The sequence below is a fragment of the Mytilus californianus genome, unplaced genomic scaffold (genome assembly GCF_021869535.1).
Source record: "Mytilus californianus isolate M0D057914Y unplaced genomic scaffold, xbMytCali1.0.p SCAF_3, whole genome shotgun sequence".
Taxonomy (NCBI): Eukaryota; Metazoa; Mollusca; class Bivalvia; order Mytilida; family Mytilidae; genus Mytilus; species Mytilus californianus.
The window spans coordinates 130,172,084-130,194,825 of record NW_026262679.1 but is presented as its reverse complement, the minus strand read 5'-3'; the positions used below and the strand labels follow the sequence as shown (position 1 = coordinate 130,194,825).

The following is a 22,742-nucleotide window of genomic DNA, read 5'->3' as shown; positions in this document are numbered from 1 at the left end:
AATGCCAGGACACAGATAAATGTTAAAAAATTCGGTTTGCTGTCACTCTGACAGCCTCTTGTTTTGGTATAGTTCGCCATAATTACAGAAAATATTAAGTTCAGATAACTACTGGATTTTTTTCAACTGTGTATATAGAGCAATTGGAATAAGACTTTTCAAAATATTTTTATTTTTCATATCTACTAGTAGTTTTGGATATAATTGTAATTTCAATAAAAGCAGACTATTTGTAAACTGTGATACATAATAATAATGTTTATAAAGATGATTTTAAAACAGTTTTGTTCATCAAAAATGCGTATGGCTGTTAAAGAACGGTTCATGACATACAACAGACTTAAGACATTGCAAAAAGCATAGAATCTCAAGTTATTTATCCAGCGTATATTTATTACATAAGACAGTTTTGTTAATAAACATTTCTTATTTGGAAAATCATTTAGCTTAGCTGTTACAGTGGGCAATTATATAATATGCTATTTATGAAAACAAACCAAAAGTTATAAGCAAAATCATAATTATTTAATATTTATTTTTGAAGAATAAAATTAAATGTCAGTTATACCAGGCAGGAGGTAACGGAGGTTCAAAAGGAACTGCACAGTTTGCTGAAGTTGGAGATTATCATGATGATTCTGAATTCTGGATCCAGTTTGCCTTAGTATTAGATCGAGTTGGACTATTTGTATTTTTGATTTCATTTGCAAAAGATATGATTGCCATATTTTTGTTCATATTAAATTCGAAAATAAATTTTTTTTTTAAATGTTTCGCCTGATATTCTTTAGGTGCTCATTAGAAAACAGTCTATCAGGTATAAGAATGTGTCAGAATTTTTTGGTGGAAACAATTATGAAAATACAAACAACAATGCACTATAATATGTAAGCGAGCGAGATGCTCGTCGATGTAAATGGTAAATGTAGTTCAAATGCAGCATGTTTACATGTTTAAATATATAATTTTGATTTTTTTTTATTATTTGAATGACCATATATTGTATGTTGAGTTTTTAGATTTTTTATGTTTTATTGAAAATATTTGTTGTTGAAAAGCTTTTATATTTAATAAAAATGAAAAGTCAATTATACTGCTGAAACTACAAATTGACCAATTTAAATTTCAGATGGATTATTTTACAGGTTTTATTTGTGCAAATGTTTATAATTCTTTACTTTACTTTATAATCATTGTAATCATATTAAATATAATTAACTTTGACATAATCAATATATTGCTCCTGAATCCTTTGATTTAAAGACGAGATAACATGTCCACATTACTCACAATTGGTTACATTGAGAATAGGAATTTCGTGAAAATGCATAAGAGGTTTGCAGGAAAAGGGTATATACATGGATTGTAGGAAATAGCAACTTAGGTAAGTTATCTTGAAAGATATATATAACGATACGTTGATAGATAGTGCAGCCATATCAGTTATACTTGTCCAGTCGGAATCAAAAAAGCATACCGAGAATTTGGGATTGCATGAATTCTCCTTCAAAAAGTTTGTGATATGTCACAGTAATAACAAATTTCTTAACTTTTCCTCTTTTAAACATTATAGAGTAAAATAACAACAAAAAAAAAAACGAATTCCAAGGCAAATTCAAAACGGAAAGTTCCTTATCAAATGGCAAAATCAAAAGTTCAAACACATCAAACGATTGGAAAACAACTGTCATATTCCTGACTTGGTACAGGCATTTCCTTATTTAGAAAGTAGTGGATTGAACCTGGTTTAATAGCTAGCTAAACCTCTCACATGTATGACAGTCGGATAGAAATCCGTTATATTGACAACAATGGGTGAGCAAAACAAACAGACATAATAGGTAAAAATGTCTCAAATTGGGGTACAGCAGTCAATATTGTGTTATAATCTTAATCACTATAAAACAAAAAAACTTTTAAAAATAATTTATAAAAATGAAACGATCGATTGAAAATACATTATGTAGATGTTAAAATGGAAACTTCATTGTCCTGTATTCTTTCTTAAGAGTAAAAGAGAGGCAAAGAATACCTTCAAACTCATAAGTAGGAAAGCTAGATCTCATCAACTCCCTTAAAGAGTTCTGTCCCCAAAACGAAATTGTGATTGACTGCTAAACATAACATTTATAGTATTCTGATATGCTTTCAATATGTTATCAAAACAGTTTTAAACAGGTTCTAGGCATTTTATATCAGAAAATATGTTCTGACAATGTTGTCCAGTTTTACTGCATGAAAACATTTTAACATCTACATAATGTATTGTGAGTCGATAATTTCATTTGTTTAAATACTATAATAATCAATAGATTAAAAGTTATGACTTGGTTATTATTCGTAATACAATATCTGTTTCATTGCTTACAACGGAATGTCAATAAACTGCCTTTCTTTCCTTGTTCATGTGTAGTACATATGTACATAGCCTCACATTCGTGGTTACATATTTCCTTGTTCCCAATGTGGCTTTCTAAAACTTTGGTTATGAAAACATGTAATGAAGTTATATGTATCTCAACAAAAGGTTGATACGCAGTAAATAAGGAGTCGTTTTTGTTATTTTATAATGCTGATATTAGACTGCTTACGATATACATGTACATGATATATTTCTTATAAAAAGGCAATAGGATGTGTTTGGACAGTTAGTTTATTAGGCAAAATGTAGTCTTTGGTTAAAACTACACATCAACGAGAGGGTGAAGTCGTTTTCTGATGATTATAAAAATAAGAAGATGTGGTATGATTGCTAATGAGAAAAATCCCCACAAGAGACCAAATGACACAGAAATTAACAGAGATCACCCCCAGTTTTCGGTGGGGTTCTTGTTGCTCAGTCTTTAGTTTTCTATGTTGTGTTTTGTGTACTATTGTTTGTCTGTTTGTCTGTTTGTCTTTTTCCTTTTTAGCCATGGCTTTGTCAGTTTTATTTTCGACTTATGAGTTTGAAAATCCCTTTGGTATCTTTCGCCTCTCTTTAACAACTATAGGTCACCATACGACCTTCAACACTGAGTAAAACCCATATCGCATATTCAGCATAATCTAGACTATTCTGAAATTAAAGATTTAAATGATTTTTGTACAAATATCAACAACATGTCATTTGTTTGTTACCTTTACGTAGATATAACGTTAAGGTATTAAATTGACCCTATTAGGATCAATGTGGGTACATAGAAGAAAAGATTTTTTTTTATATTGCAGCTATGTTCTTTATATTTACGCTAATCTTGAGTGGTTGATCGTCATTATGGCAAGTTTACGACACAGATTCATCCACTTGCTTTCTGTTTCGTATAATAAAACCAAACAGAATTATATTTTTTTTACTATATATTTACCGTCACGCAATAGAGTAAATATAGTATGAAAAATAATATTTGGTTTTGAATAATGACAATATCTCTCGTGTATTTTGTAAAAGGGACTTACAAAGTAAACGACTTCCACGTAATTTTAGTACTTCAAGCAATGTTATTGAAGATTGTTTGTATCTATAAATATAAATATTTTCTAGTGCACCTTAACAAGTACTGTAGTCTTTTTTTGGAGTAAATATCGACATATACTTTAAAGTTTTGAGTATTTAAGAACATCTTATTTGCGAAGCCCTGGATAATTCCTATATTAACTTTAGTGATTAAATATCATTTCTTTCCTTAAAGTTTTGCTCCCAAACCAAGATTGTTCTGACAATGCTATCCAGTTTTGCTGCATTGTTTTCATGCAGTAAAATCGGATACCATAGTCAGAACAATCTTGTTTTGGGAACAGAAATTTAAGAGAGTTGATGATATTTAGCTTTCCTACTTATTATTTGAAATATTAAGTATAAGACGGACATCCACCCACGCGCACATGCCGGTGAAATATTCTGCTTTTTTTGATGGCAGAACCGCCTTGGATTAGGAAAAACTATTAACATTTTATGAAAATTATTAACAGGTAATGATATATCAATGATATATCAATGAAACTACTGGGCTAGTGACACTCTCGTAGACGAAACTTTTAGATTGTGCATTGTTGTTTGATTTGTGTTTTTTTTCTCCCTTTTGTCATGGATTTGTTTATTCGTTTGATTTTTCAATTTCAGAATTTTTATCCCTTCATTGAAAATGTAATTTTATATACCGGTTTTATTCCTCTTTATGAAACAAGATCCTTTATTTCTTGGCTACGTTTAATTTCAAATGTCGATTTTATGTTTTACAAGTCACTGGAATAATTTGATTCAAATTCTTATATTTGATTTATAACCATGTAAAACATTTATCCAAATTTTAAAAAGTCTAAAATAAACAATTTGCAGGGCATGGGCTCGATAATATGATGCTTCGTTTCGTGTGCATATTAGTCTTGACGCCATCTAACATGTCTAATTTACTATCGAGTTGACCTCCGAACACCTCCGATGGCCATATAAGCGATATAAACATAAATATAGATATAAATAGAAATTGAACTCGTGCAATTGGATTTATTTTTAGGTCTGTTTAATTTCATTATATAGATTAAAAATATATTTTAATCATCGTTTTTACCTGTATAAGATTGATTTTTTGTGGATCGAATCAGTCAATCAAATGATTTACCTTTGTTTCAGTTTCAATGTTGAGATTCTTTTCCTTTAAATAACCTAACACGCACAATTCATGCGTTATAAATCTCTAGCTAAGGGGTTAAATTGAAGTTCACATGAATACGGATTCAGTGAGGTCGAATTATTCACTTGCAAGTGAATAATTCGTCATCAATGTTTCTTAGCTTAATTTGACAAAATGGAACCATGCTGGCTGCTGAAAGCGAATTATTATTTCACTATTTCACAATCATTAATGATTAAGCAAAAACAATTCATACTGTAGATCTTTTATATACCTCGTAGCTAGTGCCCCTTTAATAATTTGTCATGGAAATAAAGTACTGTGAAATATTCCATTAATATAACTGTTGTTTATTATTTGTTAGAACTATAAATCTGCGATACTCTCCTGCAGGATACCAACAAGTTGTGCACACGTTGTGAGAAAGTAGGTAGGTGCAATTGTAGCTAGAACATTCAAGATGTAGAGAACATGCAGTCGTGTACAGATAACTCAGAAATGTGGATTAGGCTTGTTCTTGCACTACACAGATTTTAGATGCTGGAGATATGTATCTTTATATCTCATTTACAGATTCCACTTTATTTGTCTTTGTGCTATTATGTTGCTTTTGGTCATTATGACTCTTGACGTGACTCGCTATTTATGCATCCAGCAATCGTGTTTTTGACGTTGAAAGTTCCTGGTGCAGGTGGGTCCAGAGGTGCGATGCGGACGCAAGTATGTATATATGCATGCACTGGTAGATACCTCCGTTATTCGTAGCTCCCCTCAAAAGCTGCGAGAGTACAGTGGTAACCGTATACACTTCCTAACAGGCCTGGAGGTACAGAATAAACGAATGGAACTCCTGAATATTTTGTTATCTTATAAAATATCTCACGAAAGGCCTCTTAAATCAAAGCGTCACTGTTAGTTTAATTATTGGTTAGACGTTTAAAAGAAATATGACTGTAAAAGTTTTATATGAGAGTAAATTGCTCATATATAATAATGGACAAAAACCACTACATGTTTAGGGTATAATCTGATAAATGGTTGCGTATATGTCTATTAAACTCACTTAAAAAATCAAAGGTACTGTTAAAATATTAAATCTTGAATAATCAATTAATATTTTAAACGAGTTTAGACCTCTTCAGTTGTCAACTAAATATGAACGCGAAGCAATAAAACTCGCTGTCATCATGTTTACAGTTTTATACGCAATAAAATACTGTTAAAATAATAATCTTATGCAACAAAATATGCGACTGTTACATGTTAAATCTTAAACAATTATAATTATTCTTCTATAGGTACAAACGCACTTTTCTTAACAGAAAACATATACTTAGCAACACAAACAACGCAACACAAACAACGCAACACATCTTTTCTTGTTTGTGCTACACATTTGTGTAAATATAGCGTTTTAAAACATAGCATTAAAATTAATGCAGAGTTTATAGAGAAATATTCTTTTTATTGGCGACAATTGAGATTTCAAATTGGTCATTAGGCAAGAACCCGGTTGTGAAACTGAATTTATTTTCGTTGTTTTCAGGTGAAAAGATACACAAGACTTTAGTTTTTAGAAATTTCGCAACATTTGTTGTTTTTTTTTTGTAAAAAATGTAGGGTTTTTTTAGATGTCAAAAGTTTGAATTAAGAAAATTCTCATTTCCACCGAATTTGGTGTTCATGACTTCATAAACGTTGTGTCAAAATTTTGACTCATTTCAATCACTTTTAATAAAGTTTTATGCAATATAAATATTTACTCTTTGTTGTTGAGTATATATAAACATAGTTCATACGAAAAAAAATCCCCAATATATTTCAATGGTGCAATCGTTGAAACTTTAAACTGTTAGATGCAAAGAAAAAATATATTTCAATGGTGCAATCGTTGAAACTTTAAACTGTTAGATGCAAAGAAAGTTACTTCCTCGTTTTATATTGTTTAAAAGGAAAGAATTTATTTGTTTGTTTTTTTGTTGTGGCTCAAATTTGTCCATTAACAAACTCAACAGACATTACATAATTAGATTTCAACTTTTATTCTAACTTAACTCTAAGATGAGATACAGATATGATATATAATTTAAACTTGAACACAAAAATTACGTTAACCTTATACTTCTTCCGCGTCACGTAATTTGAGGAAACGTAAAAATTCCATAGATTTCCTCCATACCGAGATACGAGAATGATATCTTACGTTTTATCTAAAGACATGATGAGAAAAATTACCTACATGTATATGATTATCTTCATTTCTGTTTTTGGTAAGTGTTTGTACGTTATTAATGATTCAATTCACACTCTTTATATGATTAATAATAATTTCAATGACAACTGATATCCATATATACTGGAGAGCAAACAAATCAACAACGTTATCTAAAGGAACTGAAATAGATGCGAGCTTTTTCGTTCATTTGTAAATCTGCATGATGAAGACCAGCAATAAAAGAGCTTTTTCTTTGATGTAGTTGTAATTTTTCAATATTTCATGAGATTTCTGTCTTTCGTACATCTAACTCACATGTTTTATTTTAAAATAAAATAAAAAAGATGTGGCTACCTTTTTCAGACACACTCTTATAAAACAAGGCAATAGAAGCAGATTACAAAAATAAATTCAGCCTCTGTAATAAGAACTTTTATATAAATGGCATCGATATGCTCTTCTTTCGACGATGTTTGATTGATATTGATTATAGCAACGACTAGCTTAACATGGAATGAATGTATTATCAATCTAAACATAATAAGAAATCCAACCAACGACAAAATTAAACAATACATCTAGAGAGCACACACTTTCTTTGACATGATAAGCAGATCTTCATACAATGCTAAGCTCTGAAAAGTCCCAAATCAGGCAGAATTTCTGATTTTTCTTAATGGTCTCCCAATTTCACGTACAGATTGTTTGCAATCATGTTAATTAAAGCCATTTTAAGAATGAAAGGCTGTCAATTTACCTCTTGAAAACCGATGAATGTATTCACATTGCACCTTTACGATCCTTACTAGATTCTTAAGTTTCTTCTAGCTAATACACTTTTTATCTACTTAAAACTATTGTCTAATTGGTTGTCAGGGGAAATTTTCAAAACTTCATCAAAACACTAGCAAACTGATATTGAAAGAGTGGAAAAAAATACCAAAGGTACATTCAAACTCATAAAATTTCTTCAGAGGTCAGACTTGACATTTTCTGAGGTTGAAGACTAGATAACAGACAAAAAAGATTTTTTTTTAAAAATCTTAAGACCAAAAAGTAAAGTCGGTCTTCAAGGGTTTTTCGCAATATATTAAGGAAGTGTCAGTAAAATGTGTGCCCGACTTTTGTTCTTGTAATTTTCATGAATTTATGTCATGGCGTTGTCAGAGTTTCGTCCACTTTTAGGTTTAAATGTCCCGAGATATCTTTCGCCTCATTTTTCCACTTCTTTTGTTTATTTTAAAATTCAAAAGAAAGGGTCAAACATCTGCCATTAATACCTAATTGTCCGAATAAAATTTGAAATATACATAGTTTATTTCCGATTTTGTATTGTATAGCCGCTGTTATGATGAACATTAGCGTAAACAATTCTTTAAGGCGAAATTCCATGAGTTCGGAGGGATAAGGTGAGTTGTTAAAATGCAGTTATTTATATAGTAAAGTATGATACTTTTTAGGAATAAAAAGTGAGTTTTGGTGTGTTATCCAAAAAGTGGTATTAATAAGGATTTATCTTCAAAAATGTATCTGTGTAATGAATTAGTTGGTGTTCGATTTAATTGTTTAAAATCAAAGTGTTATTTATTTTCAACCTTAATGTTAATAATTCTTGTTGAGGCAATAAAACATATGCACTTAAAACGCTTTTGATCTAAAATCGCTTCTTAATAACGTCCTTGTTATACTGTTGCTTCCTGTAATATAACATCATGTACTTAAAGGCATTTTTCTTCTTCTATTGTAAATCTTCCTAAAATACATGAGATGATATCTGCATGAAATGCACTAAATATATAATTAAATGTCAATCCGTTTATACAGAGCTAAATTAGTGGCGACAGTAATTTACCGATGTTCAAATCTCTTAAATCGATTAGGAAGAGACAAATCAGGTAACAAACAAAAACTGAGGGAATCGAATGAACTAAAAAAGGAGCGAAGCCGGGTTCATAAACAGGCTAAGCGTCTCCTAATATGTATGCATCCCCCGCCTTGCTAATTTATAGTCAGTCAAAATAACACAATCGAGAATATGATACAATAGGTAAAATGACAGATCAGACGACTAAACTGGTATTTAAAGATATAAGAACGCAAAAACATGTCGCTAGTGAGTTCAGACAACGAAACATAGTAACGGTCAATTAATTCCTGGAATGGTGACCGTAAAAGATATGCAGTATCAATTTCAATCGTTCCTCCTCATACTTCAGTTGGCGCAGTGTATGTGTAAGGAAAAAGTAAAATAACAAAAATACCTAACTCCAAGGAAAATTCAAAACGGGAAGTCCTTCAACAAATGGCAAAATCAAAAGCTCAAACACATCAAACGAATGGAAAACAAATGTCATATTCCTGACTTGGTACAGACATTTCCTTATGTAGAAAATGGTTGATTAAACCTGGTTTGATAGCTGACTAAACCTCTCACATGTATGAAAGAACACGCCTTTGAATGAAGTCCGTATATTATGAAAATACACGAGCGTAACGTATTAACTGAGATATGTTTACGCAATACAATGGAACAGAGGGTATGCTACTGCTGAAAAATGTGATGTTGACAATTAGAAAGATGAAATAATCACGTTTGTCATAGATTCTAGATTAAGGTCGTCCATCTGTGTAAATATAGAGGAAACAAAATCGATATATGTAGCAGACCTTCTACTTTCGGTAATATCCTTATTCTCAAGTTTACAAAGATATATGAGATAAGCACTCATTAAAATTTGGGTTATTGACTAACAGATCATCATCAATTTATATGAAAGTGTATTGAAAAAATAACTAGATGCTTTTTCTGTTTGTCTTTGAGAAGGTTCGGTGTGAATCCTGCTCTATACGAAAATAACAAGAAGTCGGCGAGTGCACTATTAATACCCGTTGGATGACCGACTGTCTACCGAAATACCAATCCATGTAACTCAACAAATATGTGGTTGATAAAAATGTCCAGCATTTTGAAGATATAATATACGGTATATTTGTTTTTAGAATCAGTGTTGTTCTTCAAAAAGTAAGATTTGTCATGACATAAAACAAGGAATTTGTATCTACATTTCCAATTTTTTGAGAAAATGCTCTGTTTAATGAGACGATCTTTCAATTTAGCATAGAGAATATTAGTGTAAAGCGTAACACAATGAACTGCATAACTGTAAAGTTTGTAATTGCTGATTTTGGAGTAGACCTTTAAAACTTTTAAGAAACCACATCTCGTTGACACTGCTGTTGAATATACCTACTCACAATGTTTCTACATGCAATCTTTTACTGTATAGAAATGTTTTAAGAACTTTAGAAAGATATTTAGTCGAACATCTTGACGACCTGGCTATATTTCGTTCTCTATAAGAATGTCTGCGTTGATTTTTGGCTAGCAATAAAACCAGGTTTAACCCACCATATTTTCTTAACATGTCCTGTACCAAGCCAGGAATATGGCAGGTGTCATCAAATAGTCCGTTTCTATGTAATTTTGGCGTTTGTTTTTGTTGCATTTCAGTGTTTCTGTTGTTCCGTTGTTTTCCTCTTATAGTTGATGTGTTTCCCTCGGTTTTAGTTTGTAACCCGGATTTGTTTTCTCTTAATCGATTTATGACTTTTGAACAGCGATATACTACTTTTGCACTTTTGCCTTTATTTATGTTAATACCAAAAGGTAGAAGGACGGATTTTTGAGTTCTTAAATTTGCTCTTTCGTGAATGATGTAGGGGTGAATGTGGGATTCCCAATTTTGCTGTTAATTCCAAGTTCTTCAGTGAGACATTCCACAAAAGGTTTTTGCATATACACAATATTTTGTTAACTCTTACTGCCAACCAGCCTGATCAATTGCTTCTTAACAAAATAATATGTAATATTTTGCCAATACAATATACATGTACAGAAAAAAAATATATTACCAATAGCAAAACAGCTTATGTGTGGCTTTTCATTGACTGCTTAATAAACAAGAGTCTGTAAAGAGCCTGTGTCGCTCACCTTGGTCTATATGCATATTCAACAAAGGACACTCTCCAACATTGTAGACGAGAATGGAATTCATGACAAAAATCTCTGTTTTGTTGATCTTGTTTTGCAGAACATTTAGTTTTTTAAGTTTCTCTCTATCTTCTTTTGCTCAAAACACAAAAGTGAGTAAAATAAATCCTCATTTAAGGGCAATCAATCCTATTAAGAGTGACAGTCTACTAACTATATCGGCAAAATTTGACTTGTTAGTAGATTTTGCCTTACTGATCATTTTTGTATTTAAAGTGTCTATTTATCTTTTATAATTTTTATTTTAAAAGGCAAAACTAATAAAAAATATGGTAAAAATCGTCATTAAAGGACAATCACCTCAATAAAGAGTTGTCAGACGATTTCCTCCACTTGTCTAAATTGTAGATCTTGCCTTGCTGATCAGTTTTGCTTAATTAAGTTTGTATTTATCTATTATAATTTTTAAGATAGAAGGGAAAAACGCAAAACAAATAATGGTAAAAATCGTCATCAAAGGGCAATAACTCTAATAAGTATTCGACTGACGATTTCGACCATTCAATTTATATATCCTGCTGATCATTTTTGCTTTTTAAAGTTTTTCTCTATCTATAAAAGTTTTCAGGATAATGGGCAAAAATGAAAAAAAAAGTTAAAATTTGTCATTAAAGGGCAATAACTCCTATAAGAAGTCGTTTGACAGTTTTGACGTATATAGAGAATTGGAAGAGATCAATATTTTAAACATTCTACTCCAGTCAGATTTTCTCTCTTTATCACGATTTTCAAAATAATAGAAAAATAACCCAGTTATGTTCAAGTCAGTCGGTGTTCAAAAAAATTTATCATAGACACATGTCGTTTAATTGCGTTAAAACTAATAACAATGTATTATAGTTAAATTTTAACAACATTTATTACGTGTTGCTCAGTCTTTAGTTTTCTTTTTTTGTGTTTTGTTTGTCTTTTTGTCGTTTTTTGTTTTTGGCCATGACAATGTCAGTTTATTTTCGACGTATGAGTTTGGGTATCCTTTTGGTATCCCTTTGGTATCCTTTGGCCATGGCGTTGTCAGTTTGTTATCGATCTATGAGTTTGACTATCCCTCTGGTATCTTTCGTCCCTCTTTTGCCTCTCTTTTAGATATGAACGCCTTCACACATGCATATTTGTCGAATCAAATGTCTTTTAGTGTGTGAAATGCAGAGGTTAAATTTCATTTGTTTACAATTATAAGAATAACTGTGGATACATTATATTTCATGGAAAACTAATGTTCGTGGATTTCGTGGATAAAGGTGTATCAGTGAATTAAAATGTTCAAATATTCTATGAGCTTTGTCACAGACTTAAGCAATACCGCGAAATAAAAAATACCATTTTACCTCAATCCACTAAAATTGGTACCCACGACAATGAATCAATCCATATCACTAATATTCAGAGAGTTGATACCTAAAACAGTGTGTGTCTAATAGAAAACCCTGGAAGCATGTATGCCGAAAATAATAAAAAAGTCATCTGTTGCACTGCTGAAAAAATCCGTATTTTTCTACTGATGGATTTTGCTGCCGTGGAAAATAAGATAGATGTCAATGTCTCTCTAATATTTGTTTTGTAATGAAAATACAAAAAAGTGGTGAAAGCTATAACAAATGAACCAAGAAGGAAACACATGCTTGAGTTGACTGACACATAGCAATATATTCAACAGAGTCTCTTTTATGATTGAATTTATTATATCATGATTGTCAAAATGTTATATTTTCATGTTTATAAGGACTGTCTTTAAGCAGTAAATCAACACTGATCAACCTAACGACAGCAGTTTTCAATGACTATGATCCATCAATTAGACCTTACTGTCAGGGACATGAACAAGTAAATGTAACAATGGACTTGGCTGTACGACAGTTAATCGATATGGTAAGGTCTGAAAAAAAAATCAGAACTATAATGCTTGATAATACATGTATCGTACAAATTGACAAATGTAATTTATATTGATAGATTTGAATACTTACAAACAAGTTAGCTGACTTTAAATCATTCTGTAACATGTGTGATAAAATAAAAAAAAGTATTTCATTAAAGAAATATTTTGTTAACATTCTACTGGAAGGATTACAAAATATGATCCACGAAAAGAATGTCGAAATATGGTAAATTAAGTTAACTACATTTGAAAAGTTACCGTAACAAGAGATAGAAGATAATAAGAAGGCGACAACAAATACCATAAGTCCAAGATAAACCGACATCAAAATTGCCAATCTGAAAAATCATCTAAAAAAGGATTATGAACAGTCCACAAAAACTACACAGACAACTAAAGATTGAGGAACAAGAATACCACAAAAAAACAGGGGAAAGACTCAGGTGCTTAGGAAGGGTAACCAGTTCAGGTTCAATTAGTGACATCCGTTATGTTGATGATTGGAAGTGAAAATTCGCTGATAAGTAGCATGATCCAGTGCAATATAAAACATATTTTTGATTTGTGAACGTATACATTGATCAGCTGTAATTTTTAGTAAGTTATTTGATTTTTTTTTCATTCACAGAATGAACCTGACCAAATAATAAAGCTTAATCTTTGGATTCGACTTGTAAGTTTAACATTACATCATGTGCTCTAGTATGTCACAATGTCACGTTTAAAGCTTGTCTCGGATCACCAAGTCACTTTTTAGCAAATTTAATAAAAAAAACGGGAAAGAACATTAAAAATTTGCAAAACATTCATATAGAATTTGTGTACCATTTGAATATGACGTTAGGTCGCAAGGTCGCCCGCCAAAAACCCCAAGATTGCAGGTCGGACTTGACTATGTTGGTGCCACCATTGTAATACAACAACCACTATTATAACCACAACTACCAAATTTTAAAATTTTAATGCCGAATTTTAAATAGAAGCTACAAAATATACATCTTAAATGCATCTTGTGCTTTTTAGACTGTAGACGAAATTGTAAATCAAACACCAATTCCGTGATGGTTTACCAAATTATATTTTTCTGATAAATTACACTAGCAGAGCAAACAAAGGCAACAGTAGTATACCGCTTTTCAATAGTCATAAATTGATTGCGCGAAAACAAATCCCGATTACAAACTAAAACCGATGGAATTCGAACACATCAACTTTAAGAGGAAAACAAAGGAAAAACAGAAACACTGCAACAAAAACAAACGCCAACATACATAGAAACGAACTATTTGATAAAAACTGCAAAGCAGTAAGAAAATAAAAAATAAAGGCACAGAGTAAACGCTCATGATATTTATTGCAGTGAATATGATTAACACAACATTCTTCAAGTTGAAAATAAAGATTTTGTTTATTTAAGCGTTGGATTGATTGTTTGCTGACATGGAATCCCAGCGATTACGATAATATAACAGATTTAATTGTGCCATTTGACAAGGTTTGGACACCTGACATAACTATATATGATAGGTAATGATTTTACTTCAAAATCTTTTTGTCGTATTATGATAAACTATGTGTGTTGATGTCATTTTTTGAGCTAGTTGGAAAGGCGCAGACAGCTTTGAATATGGTGAATGTTGTTCCGGAGCGAACGTTTTGGTTCCCAGGGGAAATGTTCCGAGGCATAAAAACACATCTTTACCAAACTTCGTTTGATAATTATGATGGAAAGGGAGGGGGAAGCATCATTGTTTTTGTGGTTACCAAGTCAAAGGGTAAATGCCACAGCAGCTATTCATATACTGAATCAAAATTTTGCTTTGAAGGTGATATCTGATAAACCATAAACATGTATTCCTTTTTTGACCAAATATGTTTTGATTATGTCTTAAAGGATGAAACAATTTGAGGTTACATCAGCAATTAATAGATTTGATGCTTTTGTAAATTTATTGATATCAAATTGCAGGGATGTGGTAAAGTCGGCTAAATATGGTTCCGGTTTGAAAAATAGGGAACAATTCAAGGCAACAGTAGCATACCGCTGTTCAAACGAGAAAAACTAACGGCCTAATTAATAGCAAAACAATTTACGAAAAACAAATATGACAGACATGAACCTACTACAACCATTGAACTACAGGCATCTGACTTGGGATAGGCACATACGGAATATGGCGGGGTTAAACATGTTTGTAAGTGCTCAACCTTTCTTTAACCTGGAACATTGTTGTAACAACTCAACATTAGAACAAACTGTAAAAATCAGTTGTAATTGGCCAAACTCAAAATATGATATGTTTATTCTAAAGATATGATCTCCTAAAAGTAGTACTGCTTAAATTACCAGTATGATCAATCAACAACATGGAATTAACTTAAATTAAGTTATAGTTAGTTTCTGTAACTTGTTAATAATACTTTGCACATGTGTTATTTAACATGCTTAAGGTGCTGGTGTAAAATAATAGAATCTTTACAGAGAATAGCACTCAAGTGTACTAAGAGTCGTATTGAACGTAATATAAAAGAGTTTGCTGTGTGTTAAAGGACTGAGTATGATAAATATTGCTTTTACTTTCAGTGTTGTCAAGTGCATTTTGAGATTTTGTCTCATTAATTTAATCACCATATCTATTTTTTCCGTTATGGTATTTATTAACAAGCTGATTATTAATTTTGTGTTTAAAGATATCAAATTAAATAGCCCACTTCCCTCTTCCTCCCATCAAATTATATGTCATGTTTGAAAGAAGTTAAACGTAAGTTTATTTAGATCGTCAACCTTTATAAAAAATTATTCATCGATCAAACATCTATGCCCGCACTAAAATTTCAATTTAATTATTATCAGCTACGTCAAAAGAGGCTAAAAATTCAAACTCATAGGTCGAAAATAAACTGACAACGCCATGGCTAAAAGAAAAGGACCAAGAGAAAAAAAAGCTGTTTGCAAAACAAAACAAAGAAAACCAAAGACTGACCAAGAAGAACCCAACCAAAACAAAAAACGGGGTTAATCTCAGATGCTCCGGAAGGGTAAGCAGATCCCTCAACAGATCAATTCGAATTTGGTTCATAAATTTTGTCGATATAATCAACTTAATTCCGCATTATTTCCTTCGTGTATTTCATAACTTTATTTCATTTTTTTGTCCACTCGCTCCTTCTAATGATCAAGCAAATTCAACAGCTACTAGGAAACTCCGTCGCCCTTAATCAACTCCCCGGACGCTTCCCATCAGGTACTGATGGTTAGCATTTATAAGATACTAAATATTTATTAGACTCTACTTCTATATTTAAGTATCTCCGTCTACTTCCATAGTACACAAACACTTTTTTTTCTTATGTAAAAGTTATTATAAAAGTTAATTGAAAAAAACTGTAAAATACATGTATGACGATTAAATGACAAGTGTGCAGAATACCCAATATAACAATAATGTAGCTAAATATTTTATAAGATCTTCTTGTATCTTCTAGTACCTTTAAGTATCTACTTTTACTTCGAGAGTGCATAGAAAGGTATTTTTTCTTATTTAATTTGAAAAAGTGAAGGTCCGGTAAGGGCCAAATTTGGCCTCAAATTTGAAGTACATCTGATAAAAGATTTTTAACATTTTTTAAACATTTAAGTATCTCATTCAGTCGATTCAATTAGTTTATGTAAAAGATTTGAACTGATTCAAATTCAAGCTTTGATATGAAAATCTCTCATATATGCCATAAAACGTCACTTTTTGGATGTTTTTTGTCTTAACTGATTCGCCGCATTCGTGTTAAGTCTCAATCTTTATATATGCAATGTCTTATCATCAAATACAAAATCTATTTTAACATAAGGACTGAACACAAGTGCGGCCACTTCTATTTAAGACAAAACCCGGCACAATTGCTAAAAAATTGAAGATTTCAGAAATTTGATCGACTTAATGATGCTATAGCTAGTATATGATGCATGTGCATTGTATTGTAAGAAGCAGCCTATATTTATGTTACAAAAGTATTCTATTTTTCAATAAATAGCTAAACGTTTACATTTTTAACAATTTGTTAAAATGTTATGTTTTGGGGCCAAAAAGGGGTCTTATTGGACCTACTCCTTTTATCAAAGGAAATATTAAACTGCTAAGTACATGTTGGACAATTAAATAACAAGCCTGGGGAACACCCAGTCTAACAACAAAAAATCTAAATATATTTTATGACACGCGTGTTACTCTAGAGTTTAAAATAAACAGTTGCGTCATGAGCGCATGATACACCCGTCGCTTTCTCAAAGAATAAAGTTCGATAATTTGTCAATGTCATATCAGAAATTTATAAAAAACTAAAGGGAGTTTATCTTAATAGATATAAACCAGTCACCAAAGTTTCATGAAAACTGCTCAAAGCACTTTAAAGATATTGTCCGAAAACCGGAAAATCACCCCTTTTTATGAATAAAATCGCATAACCCGGAAACGTAAAATCTAAAATTTGTAAAAATCGAAAGGGAGCTTACGTCAATAGATATAAAGAATTCACCAAAGTTTCATTAAACTGCTGACAGCTTTTTGAAGTTATTGTCCGGAAACTGGAAAATCACCGTTTTTTTAATGAATAAAACCCCATAACTTGCAAACGTTAAATCTAAAATTTATAAAAATTGAAAGAGAGCTCACGTCAATAGATATTAACAATTCACCAAAGTTTCTTGCAAATTGGTGAAAGTGTTTTTGAGTTTTGTCGTAAAAAAACTGAGAAAACCACCTTTCTAAATGAATAAAACCCCATAACTCGGAAACGTAAAATCTAAAATTAATAAAAAATAATGAAAGGGAGCTCACGTCAATAGATATAAACAATTCATCAAAGTTTCTTGCAAATTGGTTAAAGCGTTTTTGGGTTATTATCCGACATGTTGACAACGGACGGACGGACGGATGGACGAACGGACGGACGGACGGACAACGGTATATAAAGGCAACAGTAGTTAATCGATTTATGACTATTGAACAGTGGTATACTACTGTTGCCTTTATTTGTTTCTGATGAAATCTGTCTTACTACCATTGACATGATAATCTCATAGGGTTCCTTTAATGGAACAACCACTGAATGCTTCCGCATCTACATCAAATAATGATGCACTTTTCGGTATATTTTACAGGATCGAAACGTTGGATGTACTTGTCTTCTGTTTATTCTCGATTGTATATGATAAAGGGTTTACTTAATAAAATGTTTACACAAATCAAACTATATACTCACTGAAATAAAATCATGCATTTATATAATTAACTGTTTTTGTCATTCAGTGTGTCAGAGGAACTTTACGGATTGGAAAAATTCAGAGCAAATGTAAGTTACGATGGTGCTATCAATTACAACTTTCCTACAGTTATAGAAATACAATGCCAAGTTGATGTCACAAACTTTCCGTTCGATAGGCAAATGTGTCCATTGCAATTCGGATCGTGGATCTACACTGGAAACTTGTTGGATATGAACATTGAAAACGATCATGCCGATTTATCCGCACTGAAAGAAAACGTGGAATGGGAAATATCTAAAGTACCTGCAGAAAAACACATAACGAAATATTCATTAAACCCAGATCCCTTTGTTGATCTGACATACAACCTATACCTGAAAAGGAAGCCAAGATATTATGAAGCTAACATTATATTGCCATCAATAATCATTACACTTTTAGCCACCCTTGGGTTTTTACTTCCGGTGGATTCTGGAGAAAAAGTTTCATTAGAAGTTACAGTCATGCTTTCATTGACAGTTTTCCAGCTATTGGTTGCTGATAGACTACCACCATCTGACGAAGCTCGACCATTATTAGGTTTGTAAACTTCTTAGTTATAATTTTCACTTTTTTGTCTGCGATGAGGGGGTAAATTTGATTTAAAGGTTTAAGGTCAGCGAATGACAGGATACTGCATTTGAACTGGGCGAGTAAGAAAGACGAAAATAGCTATCTACTCTATTTAAGCATTGTGAGCTAGAAAGTTTAATATTTGCTGACAATCTTAATATTTGCTTTAATTCCTACTGAATCGAAACTGGAGTTGTGTTTCACATAAATTGTGTACAATAATATAACATATCTTATACATTGACGGGTGCCACATGTGGAGCAGGACCTGCTTACCCTTCCGGTGCACCTGAGTTCACCCCCAGTTTTTGGTGGGGTTCGTGTTGCTTAGTCTTTAGTTTTCTATGTTGTGTCATCTGTACTATGGTTTGTCTGTTTGTCTTTTTAGTTTTGGCCATGGCGTTGTCAGTTTGTTTTCGATCTGTGAACTTGACTGTACCTCTGGTATCTTTAGTCCCTATTTGGTATGTCATTTGTGTACATACGTTGTTTTTGAAAACTTTAAATTATGTATCTTCGTCGTAAAAATTATTTAATTTATAAGACTTATAACCTAGAACGATGCGCGCTTTTCGTCTACAGGTCTCACTAGTGTTGCTGGAAGCAAAACGGTTGGAAGCTCAAATTGATTACAAAGTTGAAGAGTATTACAAACAAAACATTCAGAAAACTGGCTAAGACCCAAATCCATGGTGCTTATAAATTCATGTAATTTTGCCCCTTTACTGGCTTTAACAAGTGGCATATTAGCCTAATATCTTTGATGAGTTATTTGCTCTTATATTAATCTTTATTGTGTGTCGATTTACTAGCCTTAGGAATTAAATGCAATTATCATTCAAACAAACTGACGAGAGTTAATATACATTTATTTCAGGAGAGTTTTTCACATTCACTCTCATACTGTGTGGTCTTTCGACCTTTGTCCAAGTGACTGTTATCAACATATATTATCGGGGTGACAGAAAAATGTCTGTCTGGATGAACAAACTGATTTTGAAACCGTTGGCAAAAATAACACTTACAAAAGCAACCCTGCTGAATCAAAAGGTAAGAAACTTTTCCTATGAATTGTTAACGCAAGGAAAACTAAACAGTTGAAAAATTGATCACGTAGTAAATGAAAATAAATTGTTGCAGAGTATTTAATAATCTGACAATTCTTAAATTTTTACAACGCGAACTCTTCCGAAAATTTAGATTAAAAAAATGATTCTTTCATGCCATGCTCTATGCTCATTTAACATGGGCAGGAATTATATTTGTCAATATCTTTATACCGAGCATAAGCGGGGTGTAAAATGTTGACAAATATAATGCCTACCTATGTTAAAATGACCACATGTCATGGCAAAATAGAATTATTTCGACTCTAATAGGAAAATTTAGAACTTTTATCCTCTGAAGCGGACCTATAATTCTTGTTCGACAGGCAGCCATTTTTATCCCCGGCGTTGTTTAAAAATACAACTGACGTTGCAATTTTAATTGTGACGTTAATCAAGCGCAGCCCATGATTTATTCGAATTAGAACATGGTTTTGTTTCCAAAGCGAAAGAAGTTCGTCATATTAGAATTCTACTTTTGTATCTAAGACACTTTTATTCATAGGGCGTATGTATTATATACATTGTAATTGTGGTAAACGGCGTCATTAACCTATAATACAAAGTCTATTTCAAAGTGTAACATATTAGAAATCGTCATAAAAGTTGAAATTTGTAATTTAATTTATTATAATAGGTCTCGAGCGTTTTTGGGAGTTAATTTTCGGAACTGTATTTATTGATTTTCAAACAATTGACCTCGAGCGTATGTGTAATGTAACAGAATCAAAAGACAATAGAGCGAAATGACTCAGGATCACTGTATTAAGCAATTTGGAATTATATTTACGTATAAGCATTCAAAGTAAAACAATGTCTTCATTGGACCAAGTCATTCATCTGTTACTTGTGAAATAAATGAGTTGAGATAAAGAATTAATTAATAATATTGTATCCAATTTTTTGATATTGAATGACAATGTGTTTGTATTTTCTAGGCACATGACGATGATAACACAACAAATGACGACTCTATAGATGATCTAGATAACACCACAAAGTGGCAAACCCTATCAATCTGTATCGACAGAGTAGGCTTGATATTGTTCATAGTTATACTAACCATTGGATGCATTGTTATTTTTACTCATTTTACATAAACTTAAGATTGAATTGCATTTTTTGTTTCACATTTCTAATTTTCAAAATAATTAATGTATCTTAAACTTATTCGTATCTTTTTTTCTTTTCTTATTGCAGTTATTTTAGACGTTCTTAAAAGATGCCATTATGTTTCACTTCAAAATATAATATTAACCCATATCTGTTTAATTGTAGAAATGATTCTTAAATGTAATTCACTAATTTTCATTGTGTGAGTGTGCCATTGTATTTTTTTTTTGTATTCTTGTCTTTCATTTTTCCTTACTAGTATGTGCTTTGTCTATAAAGTGTCTATATGCCATTTTTATCTTTATTGACAAAGTTAAAATTGAGAATGGAAACGGGGAATGTGTCAAAGTGACAACAACCCGACCAAAGAGCAGAAAACAGCCCAAGGCCACAGATGGTTATACACAGCGTCAAAATCCCGCACCTGGAGGCGGGCTTAAGCTAGCCTCTAAACAAAAATGCGTACTAGTTCAGCGAAAATGGACGTCACACTAAATTCCGAAACATATAAATGAACCAAAATTCAAACAAATATCAAGACTAACAAAAGCAAGACGCTCCTGACTTTTCTATCAAAATTTCACACTCTGTCAATCTTATTGAAAAGATATTTACGTGTGTCGCTTGTTTTTTATAAACGTCACCACGCGTTAAAAGTCCGGAATGCGTACGAACATAAACAAGTTCCCCTGCGTTGACGAATATAACGATGATTTCTGTCGAAAAATCATGATTGCAGGGTCCCTCTGAATCGGCAATTATGACGCCTTTCACTTCTGTATTTTTGATTATTTCTAAAGCTCTATAAGCATGACAGAAGACGTGAACCGAAAACGTGAAAGTATAGTACCCATCTTTTGGAACTGTAAAAACTCCTGAAATGGGATTATTTCCTACAGTGTTTGTTTGTTTGTTTTTCTTTTATTCAACAACAGTATTGCACACGCTGTTAACAATTACTCCACTGACACAGCTATCTCAGTGAAGGTCCCTGTTTCATTAGTACCAGAATCTTCAGGTAGATAAACTGCATATTGTTAGTCTTTTACAAAAAATATTAATATAACATCAATAGATAAATAATGCTATTATATTATAATAAAGTATTTATATCATCTGGCGTTATTATCGGAATTTCATAGCTTATCCGAGTTTGGGATGGTTATAACCTATTATCAATTTCCATGTGTTTCCGGGTAACGGTTATTTTAATTAATATTGGAATAGATTGAATATTAGCATTATCTACATTATTATTCAGGTAGGTAAGTTATATTTGAAAGATTGATAGTCATTCTGTAATCGAAAATAATTGTGCTGTGTACATACATCTTGCCAGATTATATAAATATTGCAATGTACATCATACATGTATGTAAGTTAAATAAATATACAAAATTCGATAATAAATTAATTATTACACAAAGTTAACATTACTAACTATGCTGACAGATCATATAATTCAAATACAACTAAACATTTTTTCTAATATGACTTTTTTCAGTGTTAAAATATTTGTTTTGTAGAATAAGCCCATTTCTAAGCTCTGTTTTAAATACAGAAAATATTAATATTCTTTGTTCTAAATTCTGACAGATAGTGTATTTTGTGAATTGAAAACATAATTACTGTGAGAAAAAAATTAATATCACAGTATTGTACATCATTTATTTTGTAACCCCAAATCAAATTCTTTAGAATTAAAATGTGTTTTCCAAGTTTAACTTTTTCTAACAGATAAAATATTTCTTCCCAAACCTTTTCAAGAAAGTGGCATGTAATAAAAAAGTGTTCATAATCTTCTGTAATACGACAGTGATTACAGTCTGAGTTTGAACAAATTTTCCATTGTCTTAATAAAACTTTGTTTGGAAGAATAAAATGTAAGAGTTT

General features: G+C 31.6%; 1 protein-coding gene across 3 annotated transcripts in view; it reads left to right on the top strand.

Annotated features, from left to right (window-relative positions):
- LOC127736232 (neuronal acetylcholine receptor subunit alpha-10-like) overlaps positions 1-21,966 on the top strand; it is a 63,501-nt gene extending 41,535 nt beyond the window's left edge. Inside the window, exons 1-6 of one of the 3 annotated variants that reach the window (XM_052246819.1) lie at positions 12,608-12,748; positions 13,387-13,431; positions 14,176-14,285; positions 18,062-18,597; positions 19,508-19,680; positions 20,675-21,966. In XM_052246819.1, the coding sequence (XP_052102779.1) occupies positions 12,716-12,748; positions 13,387-13,431; positions 14,176-14,285; positions 18,062-18,597; positions 19,508-19,680; positions 20,675-20,836 (1,059 nt within the window). In that variant the 5' untranslated portion in view covers positions 12,608-12,715 and the 3' untranslated portion in view covers positions 20,837-21,966. Of the gene's footprint in view, positions 1-12,607; positions 12,749-13,386; positions 13,432-14,175; positions 14,286-18,061; positions 18,598-19,507; positions 19,681-20,674 lie in introns of those variants that run through there. The other 2 variants (XM_052246821.1, XM_052246820.1) reach the window with 2 other exon arrangements.
- The last annotated feature ends 776 nt before the right edge of the window (positions 21,967-22,742 follow it).